The sequence below is a fragment of the Euprymna scolopes genome, chromosome 2 (assembly GCF_053919585.1).
Source record: "Euprymna scolopes isolate OS-2025 chromosome 2, ASM5391958v1, whole genome shotgun sequence".
Lineage (NCBI taxonomy): Eukaryota > Metazoa > Mollusca > Cephalopoda > Sepiida > Sepiolidae > Euprymna > Euprymna scolopes.
Genome location: NC_136483.1, coordinates 37,606,371 through 37,629,183, shown reverse-complemented (window position 1 = coordinate 37,629,183; position 22,813 = coordinate 37,606,371). Strand labels below are relative to the sequence as shown.

General features: G+C 37.1%; 1 protein-coding gene across 1 annotated transcript in view; it reads right to left on the bottom strand.

The window, feature by feature from the left end:
• LOC145291144 (hillarin-like) overlaps positions 1-22,813 on the bottom strand; it is a 108,946-nt gene that overhangs the window by 12,921 nt on the left and 73,212 nt on the right. The window contains exon 3 of the mRNA XM_080136664.1: positions 7,459-7,839. Within this exon, the coding sequence (XP_079992790.1) occupies positions 7,459-7,839 (381 nt within the window). The remainder of the gene's footprint in view (positions 1-7,458; positions 7,840-22,813) is intronic.

The following is a 22,813-nucleotide window of genomic DNA, read 5'->3' as shown; positions in this document are numbered from 1 at the left end:
GGGAAGCAGGAACTCGGAAGAGAGTTCCAGGGTTTAGCAGTTCTGGGGAAGAAATTAAGAGTAGAAGGCTTTCTTACATCTAGGGCTCACTACTGTGTAGGGGTGGGACTTTGCTGCTTGTCGGGTTTGATAGGGGGAAATTATGTTGAGGAGTACAAGGGTTTGTAGTTTGTCAGAGAATCTACCATTAAAATACTTGTAAAACAGGCAGAGAGATGCAACATTTCGGCGGTGGGATAGAGGTTGAAGCCTAGATAACAGTTTAGGACCTATTAGGTTGGTGACTTCCTTTTGAACCCTGTCCAGGAGTGAGAGACTAGTTGCAGATGCACCAGCCCAAATGTAACAACACTCTATACATGGGCGAATGGTGGCCTTATAGACGTACAGGATACTTTCAGGTGTAAGTAACTTTCTAGTATGGTAGAGAGAGCTCACCTTCTCCGCAGCAGACTTGGCAATGCTATCAATATTCCAACTCATATTCCCTGCGAATGTTGCCAAGAAGTTTGAAAGAAGTACTTTCCGGTAATGTATCTTTAGTCATAGCTATTGGTGGTTAAAAAGGTTTCTTGTTATTATTGAAGGAAATGGGCAGTATTGAATATGACCATCCATTTTTGTCCCCATTCCACTACAGATTGGAAGTCTTCCTATAGTGTTTCTGCCTTAGATGTGTGTTTATTCGTTCTCCCCTCATGCCTGTTTTAGAGTGTAGTGTCATCAGCAAATGTACCCATCTCAGAGACAATTTTATCAGGGAGATTATGAATATTAGGAATAATAAAGGTCCAAGTATTGACCCCTGAGGTACACCTGCATTTATATCATATTGTTTAGATGTATGACTGTTGAGAACAACCTGGATTATTCTCTTACTTAAGAAGGATTTAATTATGTTAAGTGTTAGTTCAGTGATACCATAGGATCTGATTTTCATGAGAACACCATCATGCCATACCCTGTCAAAAGCCATAGATATATCTAGGGCTACTGCCCTACAATCCCCTGCTTTGTCCAGTGTATGGTGTATATGTTCAGAGATTACAGTTAGGATATCTGCTGTAGAATCGGCGAGCCTAAATCCATATTGTTGGTCGGTCAGAAGTTTAATAACTGTAAGGTGATGGATTAAAGCTTGCTTAATTATGAACCCAAATATTTTGGTGAAAAGAAGGAGGAGCCTAATGGGTCAATAATTTAATGGGTCAGTTCTTTTGCCAGAATTCTTGTAAACTGGTACCGCAGAAGCAGTTTTCCAGCAGTCGGGAAAGCAAGATTTGTTAAGGCATTTATTGACTGGAGCAACCTCAGCGGAGCATTTTTTTAATAGTACAGCCGCAATGAAATCAGGTCCACATGCTTTTGAGGTATCTAGGTTTTTATGATATCATGCACCTGAGAAGGGATGATTTTTAGATCATCTAGTGTGGTGTCAGACTGCAAAAGAAAATCAGGGAGGAAGTGGTTTGCTGGGTCCAATGTAGAGTTTGAGGCAAACCGACTGGCAAGCCTTCTGGGTTGCTGTGCAAATAACCTCATTATTGAGTGATAGTGGGAGAATTATTGATGGCCCATTATTTACTACACTGTTGTAGATTTTCCAGAAATCATGAGTTCCTAATTTCTGCGCTTCGATTCATTTTCTGGTGGTTTTGGTGTATTCTCTCTTAGCTGTCGCTATTTCTAGGATTCACTCCTAAACTATTTAACCTATCATTATGAATTTTGGAACACAGCTGCTAGATGTAATGGTAGTTAATATGTAGTTTTGTTTTGGCGAAAGGAGAAAAGATGGGGTGGAAGTCCTTCATGAAAATTCAGATTCCTCAGATAGGTATTAGACCTCAATCAATAAATACTCCTCTAATTTCAGATTCCTTGGAGTATTTTAAACATAGGAACAACCTCCCATTTGAAAATTCAAATATTTCAGACGAGCAGGCCACCTGGCATTGCCCGGTTGTAAAATATGCATAAATATCATATTTTAATTAATGCAGATTTCTTATTTATTATAAACAGAAATACGATAGGTAATAAACATAATGTTAAGTTCTTTTAAAAAATAAAGTAAAAACAAAACAGAAAAATACAAAACATGTGCATGCGAGTATTATGCTTTTTCTAAACAGTTCACTTCTTGAAAGTAAAAAAAAAAATACTTGAGATAAAATCGAAACCAAAACCTAAAGACAGTCAAGTATGATGACCATCAGACCAGATTGACATGATCTTTAAAAAGTGTTTTCAAACCTACTTATTCTTAACATAAGTAATCTGTTATGTGAACAATTTATGCATGCGCATTCGTGAAACACTTAGCAAACAGATAAAAATCTGATGACTCATGTACCTTCTCAATTTTGACACCTTAGAAGCCTTTTTTTTTCCGAATGAAAACCGGTTAAAAAGTTTTTCACATGTCAGAATACCCTATATACCAAATTTTAAGTCTGTAAATCAAATATTTGTTGTGTATATAGGTTGACAGTTGCCCTCACACGCATACATACATTCTCACTTTTATAGATATATTGATTTATGTTAAATTTGATCCATAATCATTTAACACCAATTAAGCAAGATTCCATGAATTTCAATTCCTTCTTATTTTGCAGTTTTTGAAAAATTAAAAGTTAATTAAAAATCATTTGAAGTTGATTGACAATTATTGATTTTCACTGTAAATGTAATATTACTGTTTTCACTTTTTAAAGAGTTTTTTTTAAAAAAATTTTTATTAAAAGTATACTTTAATCCTATCCATGTTCCACCATTACTGATCATCACAGTGTTGTCTCATTGTCTATCTAACATTCATTAACCCTTATCCTTGAGTGGTCTCTGGGCCTTGATAAGTGATGACCCTCACGCAAAAAAAAAACAAAAACAACTTTAGATGATTAATAATTCTAAAATTAAATTCTACCAAATATTTTGTCACATTAAAATTCATTTCTCTATTTGCTCTAGAAAATATTAAAACTAAAAGAATAAATTAAATATTTGTTATTAAAATAACAGAAACTTCAGTCATTTATTTTATTTTCAATACAAATTTACTTTTCTGTGAGTTCCATCAATCAAAATGTTCTCACCTTCCATTGATTTTAGTACAAGATTTATTTTACACTGTAATTACATTTTTCTTGTGTAAATCCTATTTCAGTCATGTAAATTATTATTTTTGGTATTTTTACAGACAAGCTCCATGACTCCCAATATTGGCTTAATAAAATCCAGTAATAAATTATAATAGCTAAAAGACTCACAAAATTAAACCCAGATTCCTGAGAAAAATAAATAAATAAAAATAAATAAGAAATTGGAAAATAAAAAAAAAGTATTTTTTTTTTTATTTTAAAATTTTTTTTATTACATTTTCACCCCAAACAAGGCACATTGCCATTTTGGTGTAGGGCGCTACTATCAGGGGCAGCAACTACTGGGGCACTATATAGGGATTTGGGCAGCAAGATGTCGGTTCACGTTACACTTGAACTTCTGCATGTCAGTACAGTTGGGGAAGCAGGGACCTGGAATGGAATTCCAGAGTCTAGCGGTTCTGGGGAAGAAACTACTGGAGTAGAAAGAACTTTTACATCTAGGGATCTCTACTGTGTGGGGGTGGGATTTAGCTGCCTGTTGGGTTTGTTGAAGGTGTCTACATCGTGGGGGCACAAGTGTCTGCAGAGGCTTAAGCTTAGATGCCAGTTCAGGGCCTATCAGATTTGCGACTTTCTTTTAAACCTTGTCTAGGAGCAAGAGACTAGTGGCAGATGCACCAGCCCAAATGTGACAGCAATACTCCATACATGGGCGAATGGTGGCCATATAGATGTACAGGATACTTTCAGGTGTCAGTAGTTTTCTAGCACGGTAGAGAGAGCCTACCTTCTTTGCAGCAGCCCTGGCAATGTTTTCAATGTAATTGTTCCAACTCATGTTTCCTGTGAACGTTAGGCCAAGCAGTTTGAAAGATGTACTCTCAGATAGGGAGTCACTGGCCATTGCTATTGGTGGCAAAGAAGGTTTCTTGTAATTATTGAAGGAAACCAGTTTAGTCTTGGCAGCATTGAATGTGACCATCCATTTTTGTCCCCATTCCACTACAGATTGGAGGTCATCCTCTAGTGTTTTTGTCATTTTTTTTAGTTATGTGTTCATTTGTTTTCCTGTCATGCCTGTTATAGAGTGTGGTGTCATCAGCATATATACCTATCTCAGAGGCAGTTTTGTCGGGGAGGTCATTAATAAATATTAGGAACAATAGAGGTCCAAGGATAGAACCCTGAGGCACTCCCGCATTTATATCATATTGTTTAGATGTATGACCATCGAGGTCAACCTGGATTTTTCTCTTATCTAAGAAGGATTTAATTATGTTAAGTATTCTACTAGTGATACCATATGATTTAATTTTCCTGAGGAGACTCTCATGCCATACCCTGTCAAAAGCCTTAGATATATCTAGAGCTACCGCTCTGCCCTCCCTCCCTTTGTCCAGTGAATGGGTATTTACGTTCAGAGATTACAGTGAGGATGTCTGCAGTGGAACAGGCTTGTCTAAATCCATATTGTTTGTCAGTCAGAAGTTTAGCATCTGTAAGGTGACGGACTAGAGCATCGTTTATTATGGTCTCAAATATTTTGGTGAAAAGTGGGAGGAGGCTAATGGAGCAATAATTTGATGGGTCAGTTCTTTCGCCAGAATTCTTGAATACTGATAACACAGAAGCAGTTTTCCAACAGCCCGGAAAGCATGATTCATTAAGGCATTTTGTGTAGAGTTTGGAGAGAACTGGAACTACTTCGGCTGAGCACTTTTTTAATAGCACAGCTGGGATGAGATCAGGTCCACATGCTTTTGAGGTGTCAAGGTTTTTTATGATAGCATGCACCTGAGCAGGGGTGATTTTTAGATCGTCTAGTGTGGTGTCTGTCCACAAAGGAAAGTCAGGCAGGGGGTGGTTAGAAGGGTCCAGTGTGAAGTTGGAGGCAAACTGGTTGGTAAGCATATTAGCCTTGTTGGTTGCTGAGCAAACAACCTTGTGATTGTTGGTTAGTGGGGGAATTGTTGATTGGCCATTATTTACTACACTGTTGTAGATTTTCCAGAAGTCACGAGTTCCTAATTTTTGTGCTCGATGCATTTTTTAGTGGTTTCAGTAAATTCTCTCTTAGCTGTCGCTATTTCCTTCTTAATGTTACTTCTAACTTCTATATACTTCTGTCTGTTTGAACTGGACTTATGTCGGTTAAATCTGCAGTATGCATGCTGCCTTTGAGCAATGGCAGCTGCGCAAGTAGAAGTAAACCATTGGGGAGAGTGGGGCTTGCTATAAAATTTCTGCATGGGAACATGTGCTTCAATTGCTGTTTTGAACCATTCAATGGTCCCATTTGCGCACTGTTCAGCAGGAAGAGAAAAAATATTTCCCCATGGGGCATCTCTGATAAGATCTCTGATGGCTTCCCAGTCAGCCTTTTTATAATATCTCGTTGTTTTGAGCACTGGCTCTTCAGTTTTGGGTCTAGAGTTTAGGGCGATTTCGACCATTATCACTGCATGATCAGTGTTCTTGAGTGGGCTGTCAGCATTTGTTATACAATCCTTGGGAACTATGGTCAGAAACAGATCTAGAAGTGATGCATGTTGTTCTTGCTGGTCAAGGAAACGAGTTGGAAACGTAACCATTTGTGATAGGGAGTGGGATATAGCGAAGCTATGTGTTGTGCTGCCCGCTGCATCTGTGTGAGTAGAGAATCAAAGCCAGTTTTTGTGGTGAACATTAAAGTCACCAAATACATGTACTTGTGCACTAGTGTCGAGGGAGAGTGCTGTGTCTATGCTATCAGAGACTGTTTATTATGGTGCAGTCCTGAGTCGAGGGAGAGTGGTAGAGAAAATAAAAATAGCTAATGTTATGTTGTATGTTTAGTCTAAAGCACATAAAGGCTTGATCGTCCGTTTCTAGGTTTGTTTCTCTAGTCAGGGGGAGGGTGTTACGAATGTAGACTCCAAGTCCGTGCATATGTCTGTCAGAGTCCTCACGGCAAAGTGGGAGATAGCCAGGCATGTTAAAGTAGTTAGAGGGGATGGAGGAGTGTAGGTTAGTCTCACTTAGTGCTAAGATATCCGGGGTATTTGTTAGGAGAAATGCTTCAACATCAGCTAAATTAGTTCTAAGCCCACGGATGTTAGTGAATGCAAACCTCAAGGGAGGAGGCAATTGGATTTGTTTGTCCCTAGGCCTGGTTTAAGCTTATTTCTTGATTGTACTGTCATTATGTTTTTAAAGAGTTTCAGTTAGGTAAGGGGGGGCTGAGCAAGAGATTATGCAGGGTATCAGACATGCAACACAAGTAGACCAAATGATGATTTCCCTCCATAATGAAGCACAAACGTTTCTGTGTAACTTTACATGCCATAATATTAAGTGAAAGATGAGAAATAAAAGCTATATATAACTTTACTATATCATCATCATTTAATTTTCTTAATAGTGTTGAGCTTTTCTTATCTTGATAAGTTTTGCTTTGTTAAGGATTTACTCTTTGATAACATAATTACATAAGTATACCCTTATATATATATATATATATATATATATGAAAATGAAAAAGCAAATCTAAAAATTGTTTATCAATGCTTCATCTTTTCAGTTAACAGACTTTCAATTTCGCTGACGTCAAGAAAAATGTAAAAATTAAAATGTGAAATACATGTGAAATCTAAGAAGAGACACTACATCTTTCAGAAACATTGATGAATAAATTTTCAGGTTTGAATTTCTCATTATGTTAGATTATTTGTCATAAAAAAAACATACACACAGTAATTTTTTAAAATATGGCAATTAAGCTACACAGAATTTTCCACGTTTTATCTTCTTATTTACTAACTAGCTCTACTCACATATTGGGCACTGTTAAAGGAAATACTGAAAATAGATACATAAAATTTTATGTAGATACATGAAACAATTAGATACATAAGTGGATTTTGAGGCCAATTTGAAAAAGTTAAGAATACTGAAAGCTATTTTTGTTGAAACCCAGCGATGTACGATCAATAGTGTTGTGCGTGAAACTAATAACATTTTAAAATGCCTAATGTAATACAATTTTATTGTGTAATGCTAATTCTGGTGTTGTAGAATTTAAATTGTTTCCTGGAACAATGCAAGACTCCTTCACATGCATGTTTTTTGGTTTTCTTTTGAAATTCTTTTTTGTTCATTTGTTTTTGTTACCCAAGGATGATTCAACAAAGAATCAAAAATGTTCATGATACATACATTACATTTTGTGATTTTAACACAGAAAAGATCATTTGTAAAATTTGAAAAACAAAAACTATAATTAAGCAGAAAAATTGTTATTTTAACAATGTTTACTTAAATGAAAAAAATGCTGCCTGAATACACACAATGTGTGCATGTTAAAACTCACTTTTTCTGCAATCAACAACATCATTTCTTGACTTTGCCTTTCAAGCATCTTTGATGTCCGCATCTTTTCATCACTCGCAATTTTGTCTGTTACAATTCGAAGACGATCTTCTCTCAGCCGCCGGAAATGCTCTTCAATTCTTTGCCTCTCATGGACCAAATCTTGGGAAATATTGCTTCCTGGTTGGTGCAAGGATAATTGATCGATGCTGGCCAGCAGCTCTTCAGCGGCACGTTCTTTTTCAATATGAACACTTTTGTCGAGTTTGAGCATTTCTTTTTCTCGTTCCTCAGATAGAAACCGTTGGAGCCGTTCTTCTTCCTCTTTATGCCGTTGTTCTAAGTGATCTTGAGCTTCGAATACACGACTTTTTTCAAAATCCTGAAAATTAAAAAAAATAAAAAACAAATAAAATGATATTCACCCATTAAATTTTTACTTTTAAATATTAATGTACTAGAGTCATGAAAGCTGTTCAATATCAATGAGGGCCTTGGGTCATTTACATGTGTGGTGTGGTAGATATTGTAACGGGTTTATTGTAGATATTAAAGATTTGTGGATTAACTGGAAGAGTGAAATCATTCAAATACTTGGAGACTTTCTGTTACATCTGATATTAGTTCAATAACCACTCAAAAATTATTAACCGATGAAGCATAACAGATTTATTTAAAAATTTACAGATTAAATGGTAATGTAGTAGCTGCTTGATGTATGATGATTAAAGTCTGCAATAGAGACGCATTTTGTTTACCCATCAAACTCTCATGGCTAAGGTGCTCTCCTCAAGGGCAATAACTCTTCTTCACTTAACTTATTTTATTTATTATTTTTTAAAGTTGATACCCAACACTTTTTCCTCTGGTGACAACAGCATTGACAGGGATATTGAAAACCAAATAGACAAGCAGACTAGAGAATGATCTCAAAACAATAATACAACCTACGCACCAAAATATATGATTACTTAGTAGTACTTATCATAACAAATATATAGCTATGAGGCACGAATCCTGTACAATCTAGCTATCCATTTAACATCAATTTTCCTTGCCCAGGGATCAGACATCTTTTGATATTTTGTAAGCTCAAGTTTCCCCAAAATCTTAATCATTGACATTAAGAGGCTAAAAAACAAAAAATTCTAAAAAATTAAAAAAAAAAAAAAAGAAGAAAAGTGCTAGTCTTCTCAGGCTAAAAACATACATACACACACATATATATATTTATGTGGAAATATGTTTCTTCAATTATATTTCACCTTTTATTCATACCAATCCTTCAATTTATGAAGCTCAATTTAATTACAGAACATATAAAAAATAAATGACCGAAGCGTATATTCTAAATTTCAAGATATTGATCATCTTACCATTTATTCCTTTAAGTAAGTTGACATGCATAATTCTTGACAACACCTGCTTCGTAGGCGCAAAATAATTCATTTAATGATTATATCAATCAATGAATTTATTTCGCCCTTAACTCATCAGAAGCAAAAGCACTTGTCAATTTTAAAAGAAAATAAATACATATGGGCATGATTACGAAATCCAAAAATTGAGAGAAATATGATCTTTTTTCTTTTATTACATCATCTTTGAATTCAAAGACGGCGTAATAAAAGGAAAAAAAAAGTTAATTTCTCTCTCTACATACACAGACATATCTATTATATAAAAGCGAAAATATGTGTGTGTTTGTGTCTGCGTTTTTTGTATGTCCGGCAAAGGCTTTTGGAGGGTGGAGGGCACTCGGGGTAGGGGTTACTAATTCTTAGAACTTTTTATATACTACCTAGATTAAATATCTCCGATTCACGAAATGAGGTAGTGTCTATCTTTTATTTGAATGACTTTTACACACTAAAAATTCACGCTATTCTGCTGTGTCGCCTGTTTGTTTGGCTTTTTAGTATAAAATAGCGAAACTAACAAAAGCGAAGGAAGTTTTCCGGCTTCATACCGAGGACATCCAGAAAGCAATTAGCTAGTATATATATAAATAAATGATGAAAGGTCTATATTCCCAGTTTCAAGATGTTGTGCATCTTACCAATATCTTTCATGCTTAAAAAAATAAACGGTAATATGGACAACATAAAAAAAAAGAGGCAATGACTTTCAAAATCTGCGAAAAAAGCAACCCCCTCCCTGTAGAAAAGTATTCAATTGAGGCTGAAGGAATAAATGTTTTTGGCCAATATTTCGATATTTGTCGTCCGAAGAGTCGAGCTTCAAAATGATACTGATCTCATGAAAATCTGTCGCCTCTGTCGAAAGTTTTTGCAAGATTTACATATATACATTTAAACAGACAGGTATGAATAAAAGGTGAAATATAATTGAACTAGCGAGGGGTACCCGGCGTTGCCCAGGTGTTTGGAGGTGCGTGTGAAAACTCCGGGGGAGGGGGGGGAGTAAAAAAAAATGTTTTGGTAGGTAAGTATGAGGATTGAACCCGAACCGTTTAGGCAAAGTTGTAAATTAAAGTGTGAAAAAAAAAGAGTGCGACGGTTTTAACCATTGGGCCACCGCGAGATGCTTACGGAAACACGTTTGAATTTATTTAATTGCTTGGATTTGTCAGGTGCACGTTTTAATAACTTAATGAGGTCAAGTTTGACTGCGGGATAGTATTTCATTTATTGCGGGAACGCTTTTTTTAATCTTTATTTTCTCAAGATGTTATAGGAAAAAAACTAACCGACATGTGGCGAGCGACAAATGTTGAATATTTATCTTCCCGAAGTCGAGCAAATTAAATAGACAGGCGAGCTTCATTGTTAACTCTGAGATATTACGATTTATATGTGATATAAAAAGTTTTAAAAAGTTGTGAACCGACTGACCGCTTCTCTGAAAACAGCCTTTTGTAGACATACAGAAAAAGCGAACACACATACATACATACATACATACATACATACATACATTTTCGCTTTTATATTTATAGACTAGTGAGGGGTACCCGGCGTTGCCCGGGTGTTTTTCGGGGTATGTGAAAAAAAAAAAAAAAACAGGTGCCCCTGAAAAAAAAAAACAAAGCCTTCACGATGCGCAGTTGGAAAATAGTAAAGTGTTTAAAAAAAACAGGTGCGCGTTTTTGATTAACGTGACGGCGATAGGTATTCAGCAGTTACGATTTTGTGCGGGACAGTTTTTAATGAGGTGAATAAATCGGTTTGTTTGTTTTTAAAAACCCGCTCCCTGTTTATCAGGAGGAGCGAAATGAAAGCTACAGTCTGATATGACGAAGTCGACATTGAACAAAAGGGGTACCCGGCGTTGCCCGGGTGTTTTTCGGGGTATGTGAAAAAAAGCCGAAGCGTTGACGACGCACAGTTGGAAAATAGTAAAGTGTTTTAAAAAAAACATCTGCGCGTTTTTGATTGACGTGACAGCGATAGGTATTCAGCAGTTATTTTGTGCGGGACAGTTTTGAATAAACGGGTTTGTTTGTTTTTAAAAACCCGCTCCCATTGAAATGAAAGCTACAGTCTGATATGACGAAGTTGACATTGACCAAACTGGCTCTGGGCCTGTGATTAGAGTCGAGGTTCGCTTTTTCTGTACCAAAAAGTGAATGTAACGCGTGCCAACGCGGGAAATGTGGAATAATTAAGGTTTGAAAGTCAATAAAATTAAATAGAGAGGCGGGCTCCGTGGATAATTCGTAGATATTACAATTTATAGATGATATAAAAAGTTTTTAAAAGTTGTGAAGCGAGCAAGTGCTTCTTTGAAAGAAGCCTTTCGTGGACATCGAGGAAAAGCGAACATACATACATACATACATTTTCGCTTTTATATTTATAGATTTAACTAGCGAGGGGTACCCGGCGTTGCCCGGTTGTTTGGAGGTGTGTGTGAAAACTCCGGGGGGGGGGGGATAAAAATAATAAAAAAAATGTTTTGGTAGGTAAGTATGAGGATTGAACCCTCGAGGCAAAGTTGTAAATTAAAGTGTGAAAAAAAAAATGTGCGACGTTAACCATTGCCCCACCGCGAGATGCTAATGGAAACACGTTTGAATTTATTTAATTACTTAAATTAGCAGGTGCACGTTTTAATGACTTAATGAGGTCAACTTTTGACTGCGAAGTAGCATTTCATTTAGTGCGGGAATGCTTTTCCCCCAAGACGTTGGGGGTAGGGAGAAACATTATAGGAAAAGGCCTAACCTACATGCGGCGAGCGAAAACTGTTGAATATTTATCTTCCCGAAGTCGAGCAAATTAAATAGACAGACGACCTCCATTGTTAACTATGAGATATTACGATTTACATGTGATATAAAAAGTTTTAAAAAGTTGTGAACCGATTGACCGCTTCTCTGAAAAAAGCCTTTCTTGGACATACACAAAAAGCGAACATACATTTTCGCTTTTATATATACAGATAAGCATATTTTTATATATATCATTCAAACACTACTGTGTTTGAATATATGGTTAAATGGCCGTTTTCGTCATTTAGAACTGCTTTAAAGCTTCACCGCTCACTCATTTTTCAACCAAATTTCAAACAATTATTATAGTTTATAGATTACCTTCTCAGCTATATTGTGGAAAAAAATTTTTCAATTTTCTTTCTGTAAAACAAAGGTTATGAAGAATTTTCTGGTGTTCAAAATCGAAAAATATGTAAGGAGGTGAACGACACTTATGACAGGTTTCCATAGCAACAACATTCCTCAGCGACTACTGTTGCTACTAATTCACTGCTGTCACAGAAAGAGAAGTAACAAGTGAAACAGAGAGAATGAAAGCATGAAAGGGATATAATTGGGAGATTTTATTGAAAGCAGATGAATGCTGTACACTGTTATTACAGGGGTTATGGGGTAAAAAAAATAAGACTGAAATTAAACAAAGAACAAATGAATTTATTGGAAGCCTGGAAAAACAATGGATTACAATAGAAAAATGCGAGCATGAAAAGTAATATGGTTAAGCTTAACCATAGAAAAGTAAAGGACTAGTTGTTAAAACTGGAAAAGAAAAGGACAAGATATTCTAGTAAAAAATAGATTAACTTTATAACTTAAAATATTGCAGCATTAAGAATTTTTTTAAATTCAATTTATAATATTATATAATCAATTCTTAATGCTGCAATATTTTAAGTTATAAAGTTAATCTATTTTTTACTAGAATATCTTGTCCTTTATATATATATATATATATCTACTATATAAAAGCGAAAATGTGTGTATGTATGCATGTGTGTTTGTATGTCCACCAAAAACTTTCGACAGACAGAACAAAAATTCACAAATTTGGTCTCATATTAAAGCCCGACCCTCCAGACGACAAATATCGAATTTTTGGTCCAAAAGGTCAACTCTAAGTTATTCAGCTGACAGTTTTTCTACAGGGGAAGGGGGCCAAAAAATGACATTTTAACGATATTTATACGTAATTTAATAAACGCTGAGTCATGTCACGTGACCTTAACGTCAGCAAGCTGTAATGGCGGTCTGTATATAAAAACATTGTATATGATAAGAGATTGTTATCGCTAAAAAATGCAACAATCATACAAATTACAATATTAACTTACACGTTACGAAAATGTTACCAAAGTTATTAGCAGGTTAAAAATAGTTAGATACGATAGTTAAACGAAAATAACAAGCCAAAAATGTGAAGTAAAAAAAAATATGCTTAAAAAATATTAACGATCGAAGTTTTTACAAAAAACAAAGGAAAATGCCATTTTCTTTTTAGTAAGGAAGACTAAGAGAGAGGGAGAGAGAGAGAGAGAGAGAGAGATGTCTAGACAGGAAACAAGATTCTTTTACTATGTTTTAAAATGTAAACAATGCATCTAAATCTAAAACATTACATATACAAAATGTGAGTGAATGGATTTGATCACATCCCAGGCTTTAATCCTCCTTATTTTCGAGTAACGTTTGTTTCTCTACAGCTTGAGATCCCAGGTATAACCTCCCCCTTATTTTCTTAGTGAGGGGGGGGGGCGAAAGATGAAACCGCTTGAATTCTAAGAACAGATACTACACTTTGATCTTAGCCAAAAGACCAAGTAACCGTCTTATACAGCTTAATTTTCAAACGAGCATTATCTTCTATTATAAAAAGATGCATAATTTATATTTATCGCCTACTAAATTGAGACAAGATGTCATATTCCAAAAATCACATCTGAACAAAAAACATTATTTAGAAGGCCATCCTTATTTTCGAGTGACGTTTGTTTCTCTAAAGCTTGACATGCAAAGCATGACCTCCTCCTTATTTTCTTAGTGGGGTGGGGTGCGAAAGATGAAACCGCTTGAATTCTAAGAACAGATACTACACTTTGATCTTATATATATATATATATATATATATATATATATATATTATTGCTGGTAAAAATATGAATTATACAATAGTAACATTGAACAAAACAATATGATCACTCACAACAAAATTAGGCACAAGGCCCTATAAGAAATTGGGGAGGGGAAGGGTACAGGGTCTTTGTGACTAAAGTAACAAGAAGTAACAGATGTCGACGTTGGAGTCTAACTCTTGACTGGCAACATTTACCAAAATACCTCATTCACTCTATGGATCCTAATCTAACTAATAAATCCCCAGCGTTAAGAATAAAAACATATTTACAATTTGTAAAAACTTATCTATGTATGTGTACTTTTTTTTTTTTTTATTAAAAGTGTGTATGTGCATGATGTAAAAAGTTCAATTTCATTAGAAAATAAAAAGTCTGTAAATTAATCATGTATATCAAAACAGTTTGTGGAGTGGGGAAGCTAAACAAAATGTCCATTTCAAAAACAAAATATAAAACCTACTGGGTTGTTAGTATGGGCCCCTCTGTACTACTCTAAATGACTAGACCCCCCCCCCCCTGTTTTCCGGGGGAACCAAAAACAAGCAGGGCGATCCCTATTGGGGTTGAGGAGAGAGCCTTAGTAGAAGTGGGAGAAAATAAAGCAACGGGTGGAGGGGGTTGGAAGGTGACCTCTGAGTAGGGGGATGACCGGGTATATCCAAAAACATACAAGTGGTGTAAAAGGGGATGGGCAGACTCAGAGGTTCTCTAGCACCAAAAATAAAAAGCAGGAACGGGATCTCGTTAATACCACCAGTCAAGAGTCTCTTTAATATGATTTAGCTAAACTAAGCGAGATGGGTTCCGAAGGACCCAGCACCACCCATGCCATGCCTAACGATGGAACACGTATTCGAACTTGGCTCCTCGATGGATGCACAAACTAGTGTTGTGCACCCACCTCTTATTAAACTCCACTCTAGGCAACCTCCTCCAATCACATCTGATCTTTACTTTAAGCAGATCACCATACGCGCTACTGCTAGGATCACCTGGAAAACCATTCGTTCCTCCCTAAGGAACGGTGGTTCCATGTTGGACATAAAGTATCCTGCATCGAGATCGAGCGGCCACTCGCCATCGATGCAAGCCGTTCCCTCTCTGACATACTTCAATAGGGCCTGGATCCGACTACAACAAAAAAATGCATGCTTGACCAATTCGAGCTTGTGTTCGTCGCAGCGCGGGCACCAGGCCCTGGTTTGTTCTTTGTACATGCTGAATTCGTCGAAGAGGGGCAGTGCTTTTCGGACCAGTCGCCAGGTCAGTGAAAATTCTGAGTTAGTCAGAAAATCCTCTCCTGGCGCCCAACTCCATTGAGAGCGGATAACCTCCATCGACCAACCTAACCGCCTACAAAGAGGATCCTTTATGGTGCCCACCACTAACTCCCGATTCTCTTTCTAGGCTGATCGAGGACACTAGTCTCCGGCAAAGCTTTAAGTGCAGTCCGGCATTTGGCAAAGAACTTGGACTTCCCCCTCGGTTTATGACAACCTTCCATCGAGGGGCCGGGTTTGAGATTGGGGAACGAGTTCTCAACCGCAGGGACCCAAGAAGTGTTATCTTCTAGCGAACGACCCAGGAAAACTAATCTCTCACCGTTTTTATGACACAAGAGACTGGGCTGACCCAGGCCTCCCTCGCTCGGACTCTGGACACAGACCTCTTTGCACGCATAATGCTTACCCTCATCCCACAGAAGTGAGTTGAGGCGCTTTTGCAAACAGGTTAGGCATTGTGCAGGGAGAGGAAGTACAGACAATCAGTAAAGGATGAGCGGAAAGACATATGTAGCACACGCCTCCGCCCAACCCTTCAAGGACAATTTCCTTTGAATCCAAGTCTTAACTGATGATTTGACCTTGCCATATATTTCCGACCAATTTTTCTCCAGCTGAAGCCCCGGTCTAAACCAGACACCGGTCCAGGCTCCCAACCGCAGGCTGACAGACTTGCTGCGGTCGATGATGGCCCCTGTGACTTCTTCGTATCGAGCGAGTACCTCGACCATCGCTTGAACGTCCATGGGGCAAGACACAAACACGGTGACGTCATCAGCAAATGCGGAAACCCTGGCTCGTGTGCATCTAGCAATTCCATGCAGGACTGGTGTAGCCGCCTTGTCCCTTAACTTGCAAGGAGGGGTTCCAACGCCAGGGCGTACAAAAGAGGTGACAGCGGACAACCCTGACGCACTGACCGAGAGACAGTGAATGACTCCAACAGCTTACTGTTGATCTGCACCGCTACCGTTGGTCTATCATACAGGACAAAGATCCACTTGCGGAAGTCCGGATTAAATCCGGCGGCCTCTAGCGCAGATCCCAGGAACCAATGGTCGACCCTATCAAATGCCTAGAACTGATCTAAACTGATCAGCGCGGTTTCAGTGTCGTCTTCTATTCCCTCTATGATTGAGCGAATCAAATGCAAATTGTCTTGAATCGATCTCCCCTTCACAGCATAGCTCTGGTCTGGTTCGATCAAGTCAGTGATGACAACCTGCAAGCGATTCGCCAGAATCTTTGTCAAAATTTTTAACTCTGTTAAAAAAGTGCCTAAAATCATCAAAATTTTTCACCCCACCATGCCGTTAATTTTTCCTTAGCAATGTGATCACTCCCTTGGTCACCTGTCCAGGGATGGAACGCTGAGCAAACCAATGGTTGAACAAATCCTTCAGAATAGGAATCAACATGGGCGACAGCCTCAAGTAGAACTCATAGGGCAAACCATCAAGCCCCGGGGATTTGTTGTAGCCGACCTGCTTCAACGCAGTAATGACCTCATGTTCCGTAACAAGACCATCACAGTTAGCCCCTGAATCTGGGTAGTTGGGTGAAGCACTCCGATAGATGCTCCCAAAACCCCTCGCAGATCTCCTGAGTCGACATGAGGGCATGTCCTTCCAGGTTATGTACTTTTCAAATGTACCCGTCTGAACCACGCCTTAGAGCAGTCTTACGCTCAACAACGTCAACATTCACAGCTTCGTTAGAGACTTTCATTAACCTAGCCCTTACTACTTGACCTTCATACCGCTCGCTAGCCAAGCGGCTGAGGTCGTTTAGCTAGTGCTATCTCTAGGGAGTACCTCCACCGCTCGGATCAGCTTATCCTCTATACGCTTCTTTGCCTTAGCCTTATCTAATGCGAGGCGTTGGCTGTACTGGACAGAGAAGCGTCTAATTTTGGCCTTAAGACTAACCCACCACTTACTCCCTGTAAACCCCCCCCCCCACTAAAGCCCGCTGAATTAATTCGGTAACCTTCAACCAGTCCTCCAGCTCCAATAAGGTGCTGTTGAACTTCAAGTATCCGGCTAGTTTAGGCCTAGCACTTTAGTTCAAACAGGCCATAACAAGTTTATGGTCTGAGTGTCCTAACAAGTGGAGCGTGGGGCAAGATAGAAAGTCTACGTCGCCTCTTCTAATTAACATCCAATCCAAGTAAGTAGTCGGATGGTAAGGCACTACGGAATGCCACGTCCACATCTCCCACCCCGGGTAATCCATACGAAATCTGTCGACGAGGTTGCACGAATCCGTCAGGTCAGACAGACTGTTGTCATACTACACCGACCCGCTAGTCCTCCCGACCTTATCTATATTGGGATCAAGGATTGCATTCCAATCACCCATTAAAACTAACCAATCCGAATCCACTAGGAAGCCCTCCCACCGTCGAAAAAAGGATACCCTCTCTCCATGAGAATTGGGAGCATAAACAGCGACAATCCAAAGAACACTGGAAATAACGGCAACACCAACAACGATAGCCCGCCCATCCTCGCCTGCGTGAATAACATTCCCCGACGCTGACAGGGTGCGACTCACTAGCAAGGAGATTCCACGCCTATAAGTATTGCCATATGCTGAGTAAACATCATAGTCATTTACCAGCACCTGACAATCCTTATTACAAACAAAGTGGGTCTCCTGGATAGCGGCAATATCTACCTTAAGGGACACCAAGTCTCTCATAACGCACGAGGCCTTGCTTCAACTTACCTTAAGCAGTGTCACAAATGGGTCTAAAGTCCTCGGGGGTGAGGATGCAACAGACATGACATACTGCCCGTGAGCAGTTTGGACGTAAAGTGTCCGTTCTGAGAGGCACCTCTTACGTCCAGTGGGAAGGTTAATTTTAGTGCCCTGTAAAATGACGGGTGTACAAAAACAGGGATTCGTCCTTCATACCTTAATGAATGTTTATGGAGAGATGGGTGTTCGAGGTCTACCAGTTTGACTTTCTCAAAAGCCACCTTGGCAGCATCCAGCATGTTCTAAAGTCCTTTGGTTGTGCCATCTCTATCCGCTCTCACAAAAGTGGTCATCATCGAGGCATCTGCAAAGTTCAATGGGTTGGTAACCGATTTCCTTCCAATTTCCTTGAGCTGCTTTAGCTTGTGAAGTTGGGCCCTCGGCTTGCCTTTGATTTCGTTGGTGGCTAGCATGGAACTTATTTCACAGATTTTGTCCCCTGGCAGGAACGGAAGCTTTTTGTGCGCTCCAACCTGACAGGTTGGGGTTTGATGTCATCTGCTTTTGTTAGGATTTCACTCGGAGTTGTAGAGGGAAGGGGGGTCTGGAGAGGAGTGCTTAGGGGAGTATCGGTTTGTTCCACCTGAGCGTTGTTTGGTTCTTTTATCTCCGACAGAGCCGACTCGATGGTAGTAGTCTCCCCGATGGTTGTAGAATGAAAAGTTTGTCCTGGAAATGGCTTAAACTATTTTCAATCTCAAAATTACTATATTTGTGAAGTTTATTCCGGATATGGCTGAAACAGTTTACGATCTCAAAATTAGATTAATTCATATATATTGTTGGTTTTTTATGAAAGTTTACTAGGCCAGTTTCTGTAGGTGGTGATCCATATTTTTTTTTTGTTCTATACTTACTTGGAAAACCTGCTCAGTTATGTTCCAGAAATGATATCATTTCACTTAAAAATATGGCATCGGTAGTCAACAGGAATAGAACACAGTAATGTGGAATTTTGTAGTGAAGCAAGGATTGCCTAATCACTAAACTTAACACATTTGTTATTTGTTTGTGAAACCTACTGAGTAATCTTCAGAAAATGAAGTATTTAAAAAAAAAAAAAATTTGGTGTCGGTAGTGGGGAATTAAAATGAAACACAATGTGAAATTTGATAATGAAGCAAAGGTTGTCTAATCACTAACTGTGTCAATGTATTTATGCATAAATTTGAAAATCCTACTGACATTGTTAAAAAAATGTCATAATTTTTCTTACAATTTTAGTGCCGATAGTGACGAAGAAAAAAACAGTAATATTGAAATTTTTGGTGAAGCAAGGGTTGCCTAATTCTTAACCAAGATGATGTATTTATATACTAATTTGGAAAGTCTAATGATCTACCTTCTAAAAATTGTTTCAGTTTTCTTAAAATTATGGTAGCCTTGGTGGTAAGAGAAATTATTTAACATGTTATACAATACCTGTCGATAGTATGTGAAATTGTTTCATGTATGTATTTTAATTACCCGTCCGAGGGTAGGTAAAATTATTTTAAATATGTGTTGTATATTACCCATCCCCGCAAAGGAAACATTATTTCATATATATGGTATAAATTACTTATCCCAGATAAGGTACAATTATTTCATACGTGTAATACCCGTCCTAGGGTAGGTAAATATATTCTTTTGCTCGAAAAAGCTAAGGATGCATAGATATTAAAAATTCCTCTATCCGAAGAATAACAAATATGTTAAAAATCAACTTTAATTTTCTCATTGTTTATACGGTCCCGAGCAACGCCGGGTAGCCCTGCTAGTATATATATATATATATACATATATATATATATATATATATATATAACAAAAAGAGAAAAACATTTAACCAAAACTATCACTGGCAAATACAAATTAGAAAGGAAAGATCATTTTCTTGGGGTTGCAGCATCTGAATCTCAGTTTATAAGATGGGGCTTACTGTATGGCCCATTTCCAAGGCCACTAATATAAACGTGTTTTTTGCAGTTTGGGCTTCTAGGTTTTTATATGAGCAGCAAAGTTCTTTAAATCTTGATGGATGTTATCCTGTTTTTTTTTTTATTTTGAAAATGTAATTTTTCATTGCTAATGCAAATAATCTAGACGTTAAAACATTGAAAACAATGCCCCGTGCATAACAATAGCTTACATAATGAAAGAAAAATGTTTAAAGCTAAAAACAAACGAAAAACAAAACAATAAAAACACAAAAATGCAAACTACTTGTTGAGCTCTGATGTTTATGTTAACCCACAAAACCTGACCTAGTAAGTATGGCCAATTATTTGTAAAGAGCCAGACATAGATAAATAAAATTGAAGAAACTCTCCCCAACTCACATTCTCAAGTCAAAAATAATTGATTCTTTCACAGACTAAAATACACCTCCCCAGGTTTTTTTACAACCATTATTTGAATCTATGGACTCCTTCCACCACTGTTTTTTAATCATCTTAGTTTTATTATGCAGTAATTGAATTAGGGAAGGTATGAACTCTCAGTTTCCCTCCATCTATGTGGAAAACAGCAATTTGTATTCAATGAATCATGTACAATACATTTTGTTTGAGTATTAAATAACCTGAAAACGTTCAGTCATGAAAACTAAACTTGCTATTCTTTAAATCATATATGGCTTCTAGTTATCACTCCCTATACCGATAAAATCATTTTGACACATATGAATTATATAATAATCAATGGTTAGAAGATTAATAATTAATTTTAAATCTTTTACCCCTATTTCATTGATGGATATAGTTTCCTAACCAAAAAGCTACATATAAAAATTTGTTTAGTTTGTAAGCTTACATATTCCGATTGTAAAAAGCAGACAAATTTATTTTTGATCACATTCTTTGATTGAAGTATTTAGTCTGGATCAATAATTTTGACTCCTTTCATCATATAAAGAAAAAGGCATTAGAGTTTTCATCCTCTTAAGGTGTACTGCCCCTCTTTACACTGGTAATATATTATATAGTAAAATATATAATTCTTGCAACATCGGCTGTAAATGATATGAGTGTAATAATCTTTCACATTTCCTAAGACACATTACATATATTTCATGATATACTGTATTTCAGCAATACTGAGCAATTTATCTTCATTAATGGACAGTAAGAATGCCTTCTCTACAAGTCAATAGCTTATCTCTAATTGTCATTCTGTTTTTCCATAATCGATTGCTTTACCAAAATCAACAGGGCATCTGCCCCCCCCCTTTTTTTTTGTAATAATACATTGATTTATCTCGAACACTTATTCTAACATTCTATTACTCCATAATTGTTCGCTTTCATGGCATCAGCTTCTCTTGCAACATGTATTTACGTATATATCGTTAATGTACATTAACTATACTTCATGATGAGAAAAAGAATCACTGGTAAAATATTGTTTTCAGTTTTCAAATATATTATTTCTTGTTCCGACTTACAAGAACACAACGAATGGCAGTTGGATGTTAAGAGTTAATTACTGTCATTGTTCTGGGATGAAGTTCAAGCAGGTGAGTCGAGTTCAGTGTGACAATAATATAGGTCACAAGAAGATGAATAGAAATCGTAAAGTTGCATTTGGACCAAATATTGGAAAAGTTACGGACTGATTTTCAGAAGGCAAAAAGATTATGATTGGCAGGAAAAAGCCACCTAGGGGAGGTACTCTGATAAGAAAAGGTAAAAATGACAATTCCTGGGCAAGGTAAATGGAATTTATCTGGGCAATGCCAAGTCAATTAATATAATATGTGACAATCGCAATTTTATTCAGTTCTCAGTTTTTTTTAAAGAAGAGTGTGAAAACTGCCGTTTTTGACCACCTAAAAGAATTGTCTTACTTTGCCTGGAGAAGTAAATGCTATTTGGCTTGTCCATCTGAAAACTTAATCAATGACTGTCTAGTAACTGACGGTTGAGACCTAAGCTTAGTCCAGAAGCACAGCGGTATTAACCCCCAATCAGTGAAAAACTTTATCATTATTAACTACAAGTTCTATAGAAATGTATATATTCTTGATTTTTTTAAATTATTTCTGTTGCCTATACCTTGCTCGTTTTGCTTTTTAATGTATTTCTTATCCCTATGCTGATGTTCAGTTCTTTAATAGATCCTAGTTCCAGACTTCTAATCAATTAACACAATGTGGGGGAGATTCAACCAGGTCAACAAAGATGATACAACAACACCATTCTTCTCCAGGAAAGTGAAAACTTTGTCAACACTGGTATCCTGAGAACATGGCCAAGATTAATGATGCCACATCAACCAATACCAGAGGTAATAACCCTGGACGCAAGTGAAAGTGACCAAGCGTGAGAACTACATTATCGGTGATTACAAGGGATTGAAGTATGGCAATTTGTGTGCCACGAGCAGTCTTTCAGTTACATTAAAATGCTGTAATCATTACAGCAGAATTAATGTATTTATACCTTAAAAATGACAACTTCTTCCACTTTTTTTACAGTTCTTAAAATTAATGCACAATAATCAATAACTAAACTTTTGCACGGTTTAACTAGACAGTGCAATAGACATGCATTCAGCTATGAATCAAAAGGTTGCTGGTTCGATTCCAAACAAAGAAAATTAATTTTTTTTTATACTTTTTGAATCAAATCAAAGAAAGATGTGAATTGAACATGTAACAAACCAAACTTTTTAGAAATAATAATTTATTTACATATTTTATTAAGAAATGAAATCCACTATAATAAATTTTAAACAAAAACATTTGACAAAAAATTATTTATTTATTAAATTAAAATCACTTTGAGGTATTTCGGTTTCTGGCAAAACTACTCAGCCATTTTAACAAAACAATAAAACCATTTATAAGATGTTTAATTGATTTACAGTTAAAAATATTTTAGTAACAGAAGAAAAAATCCAATGGCAGAGTTTAGCATAAAAAGTGAAACTATCCTTCATAGCAGCAGATTTACAATTTGA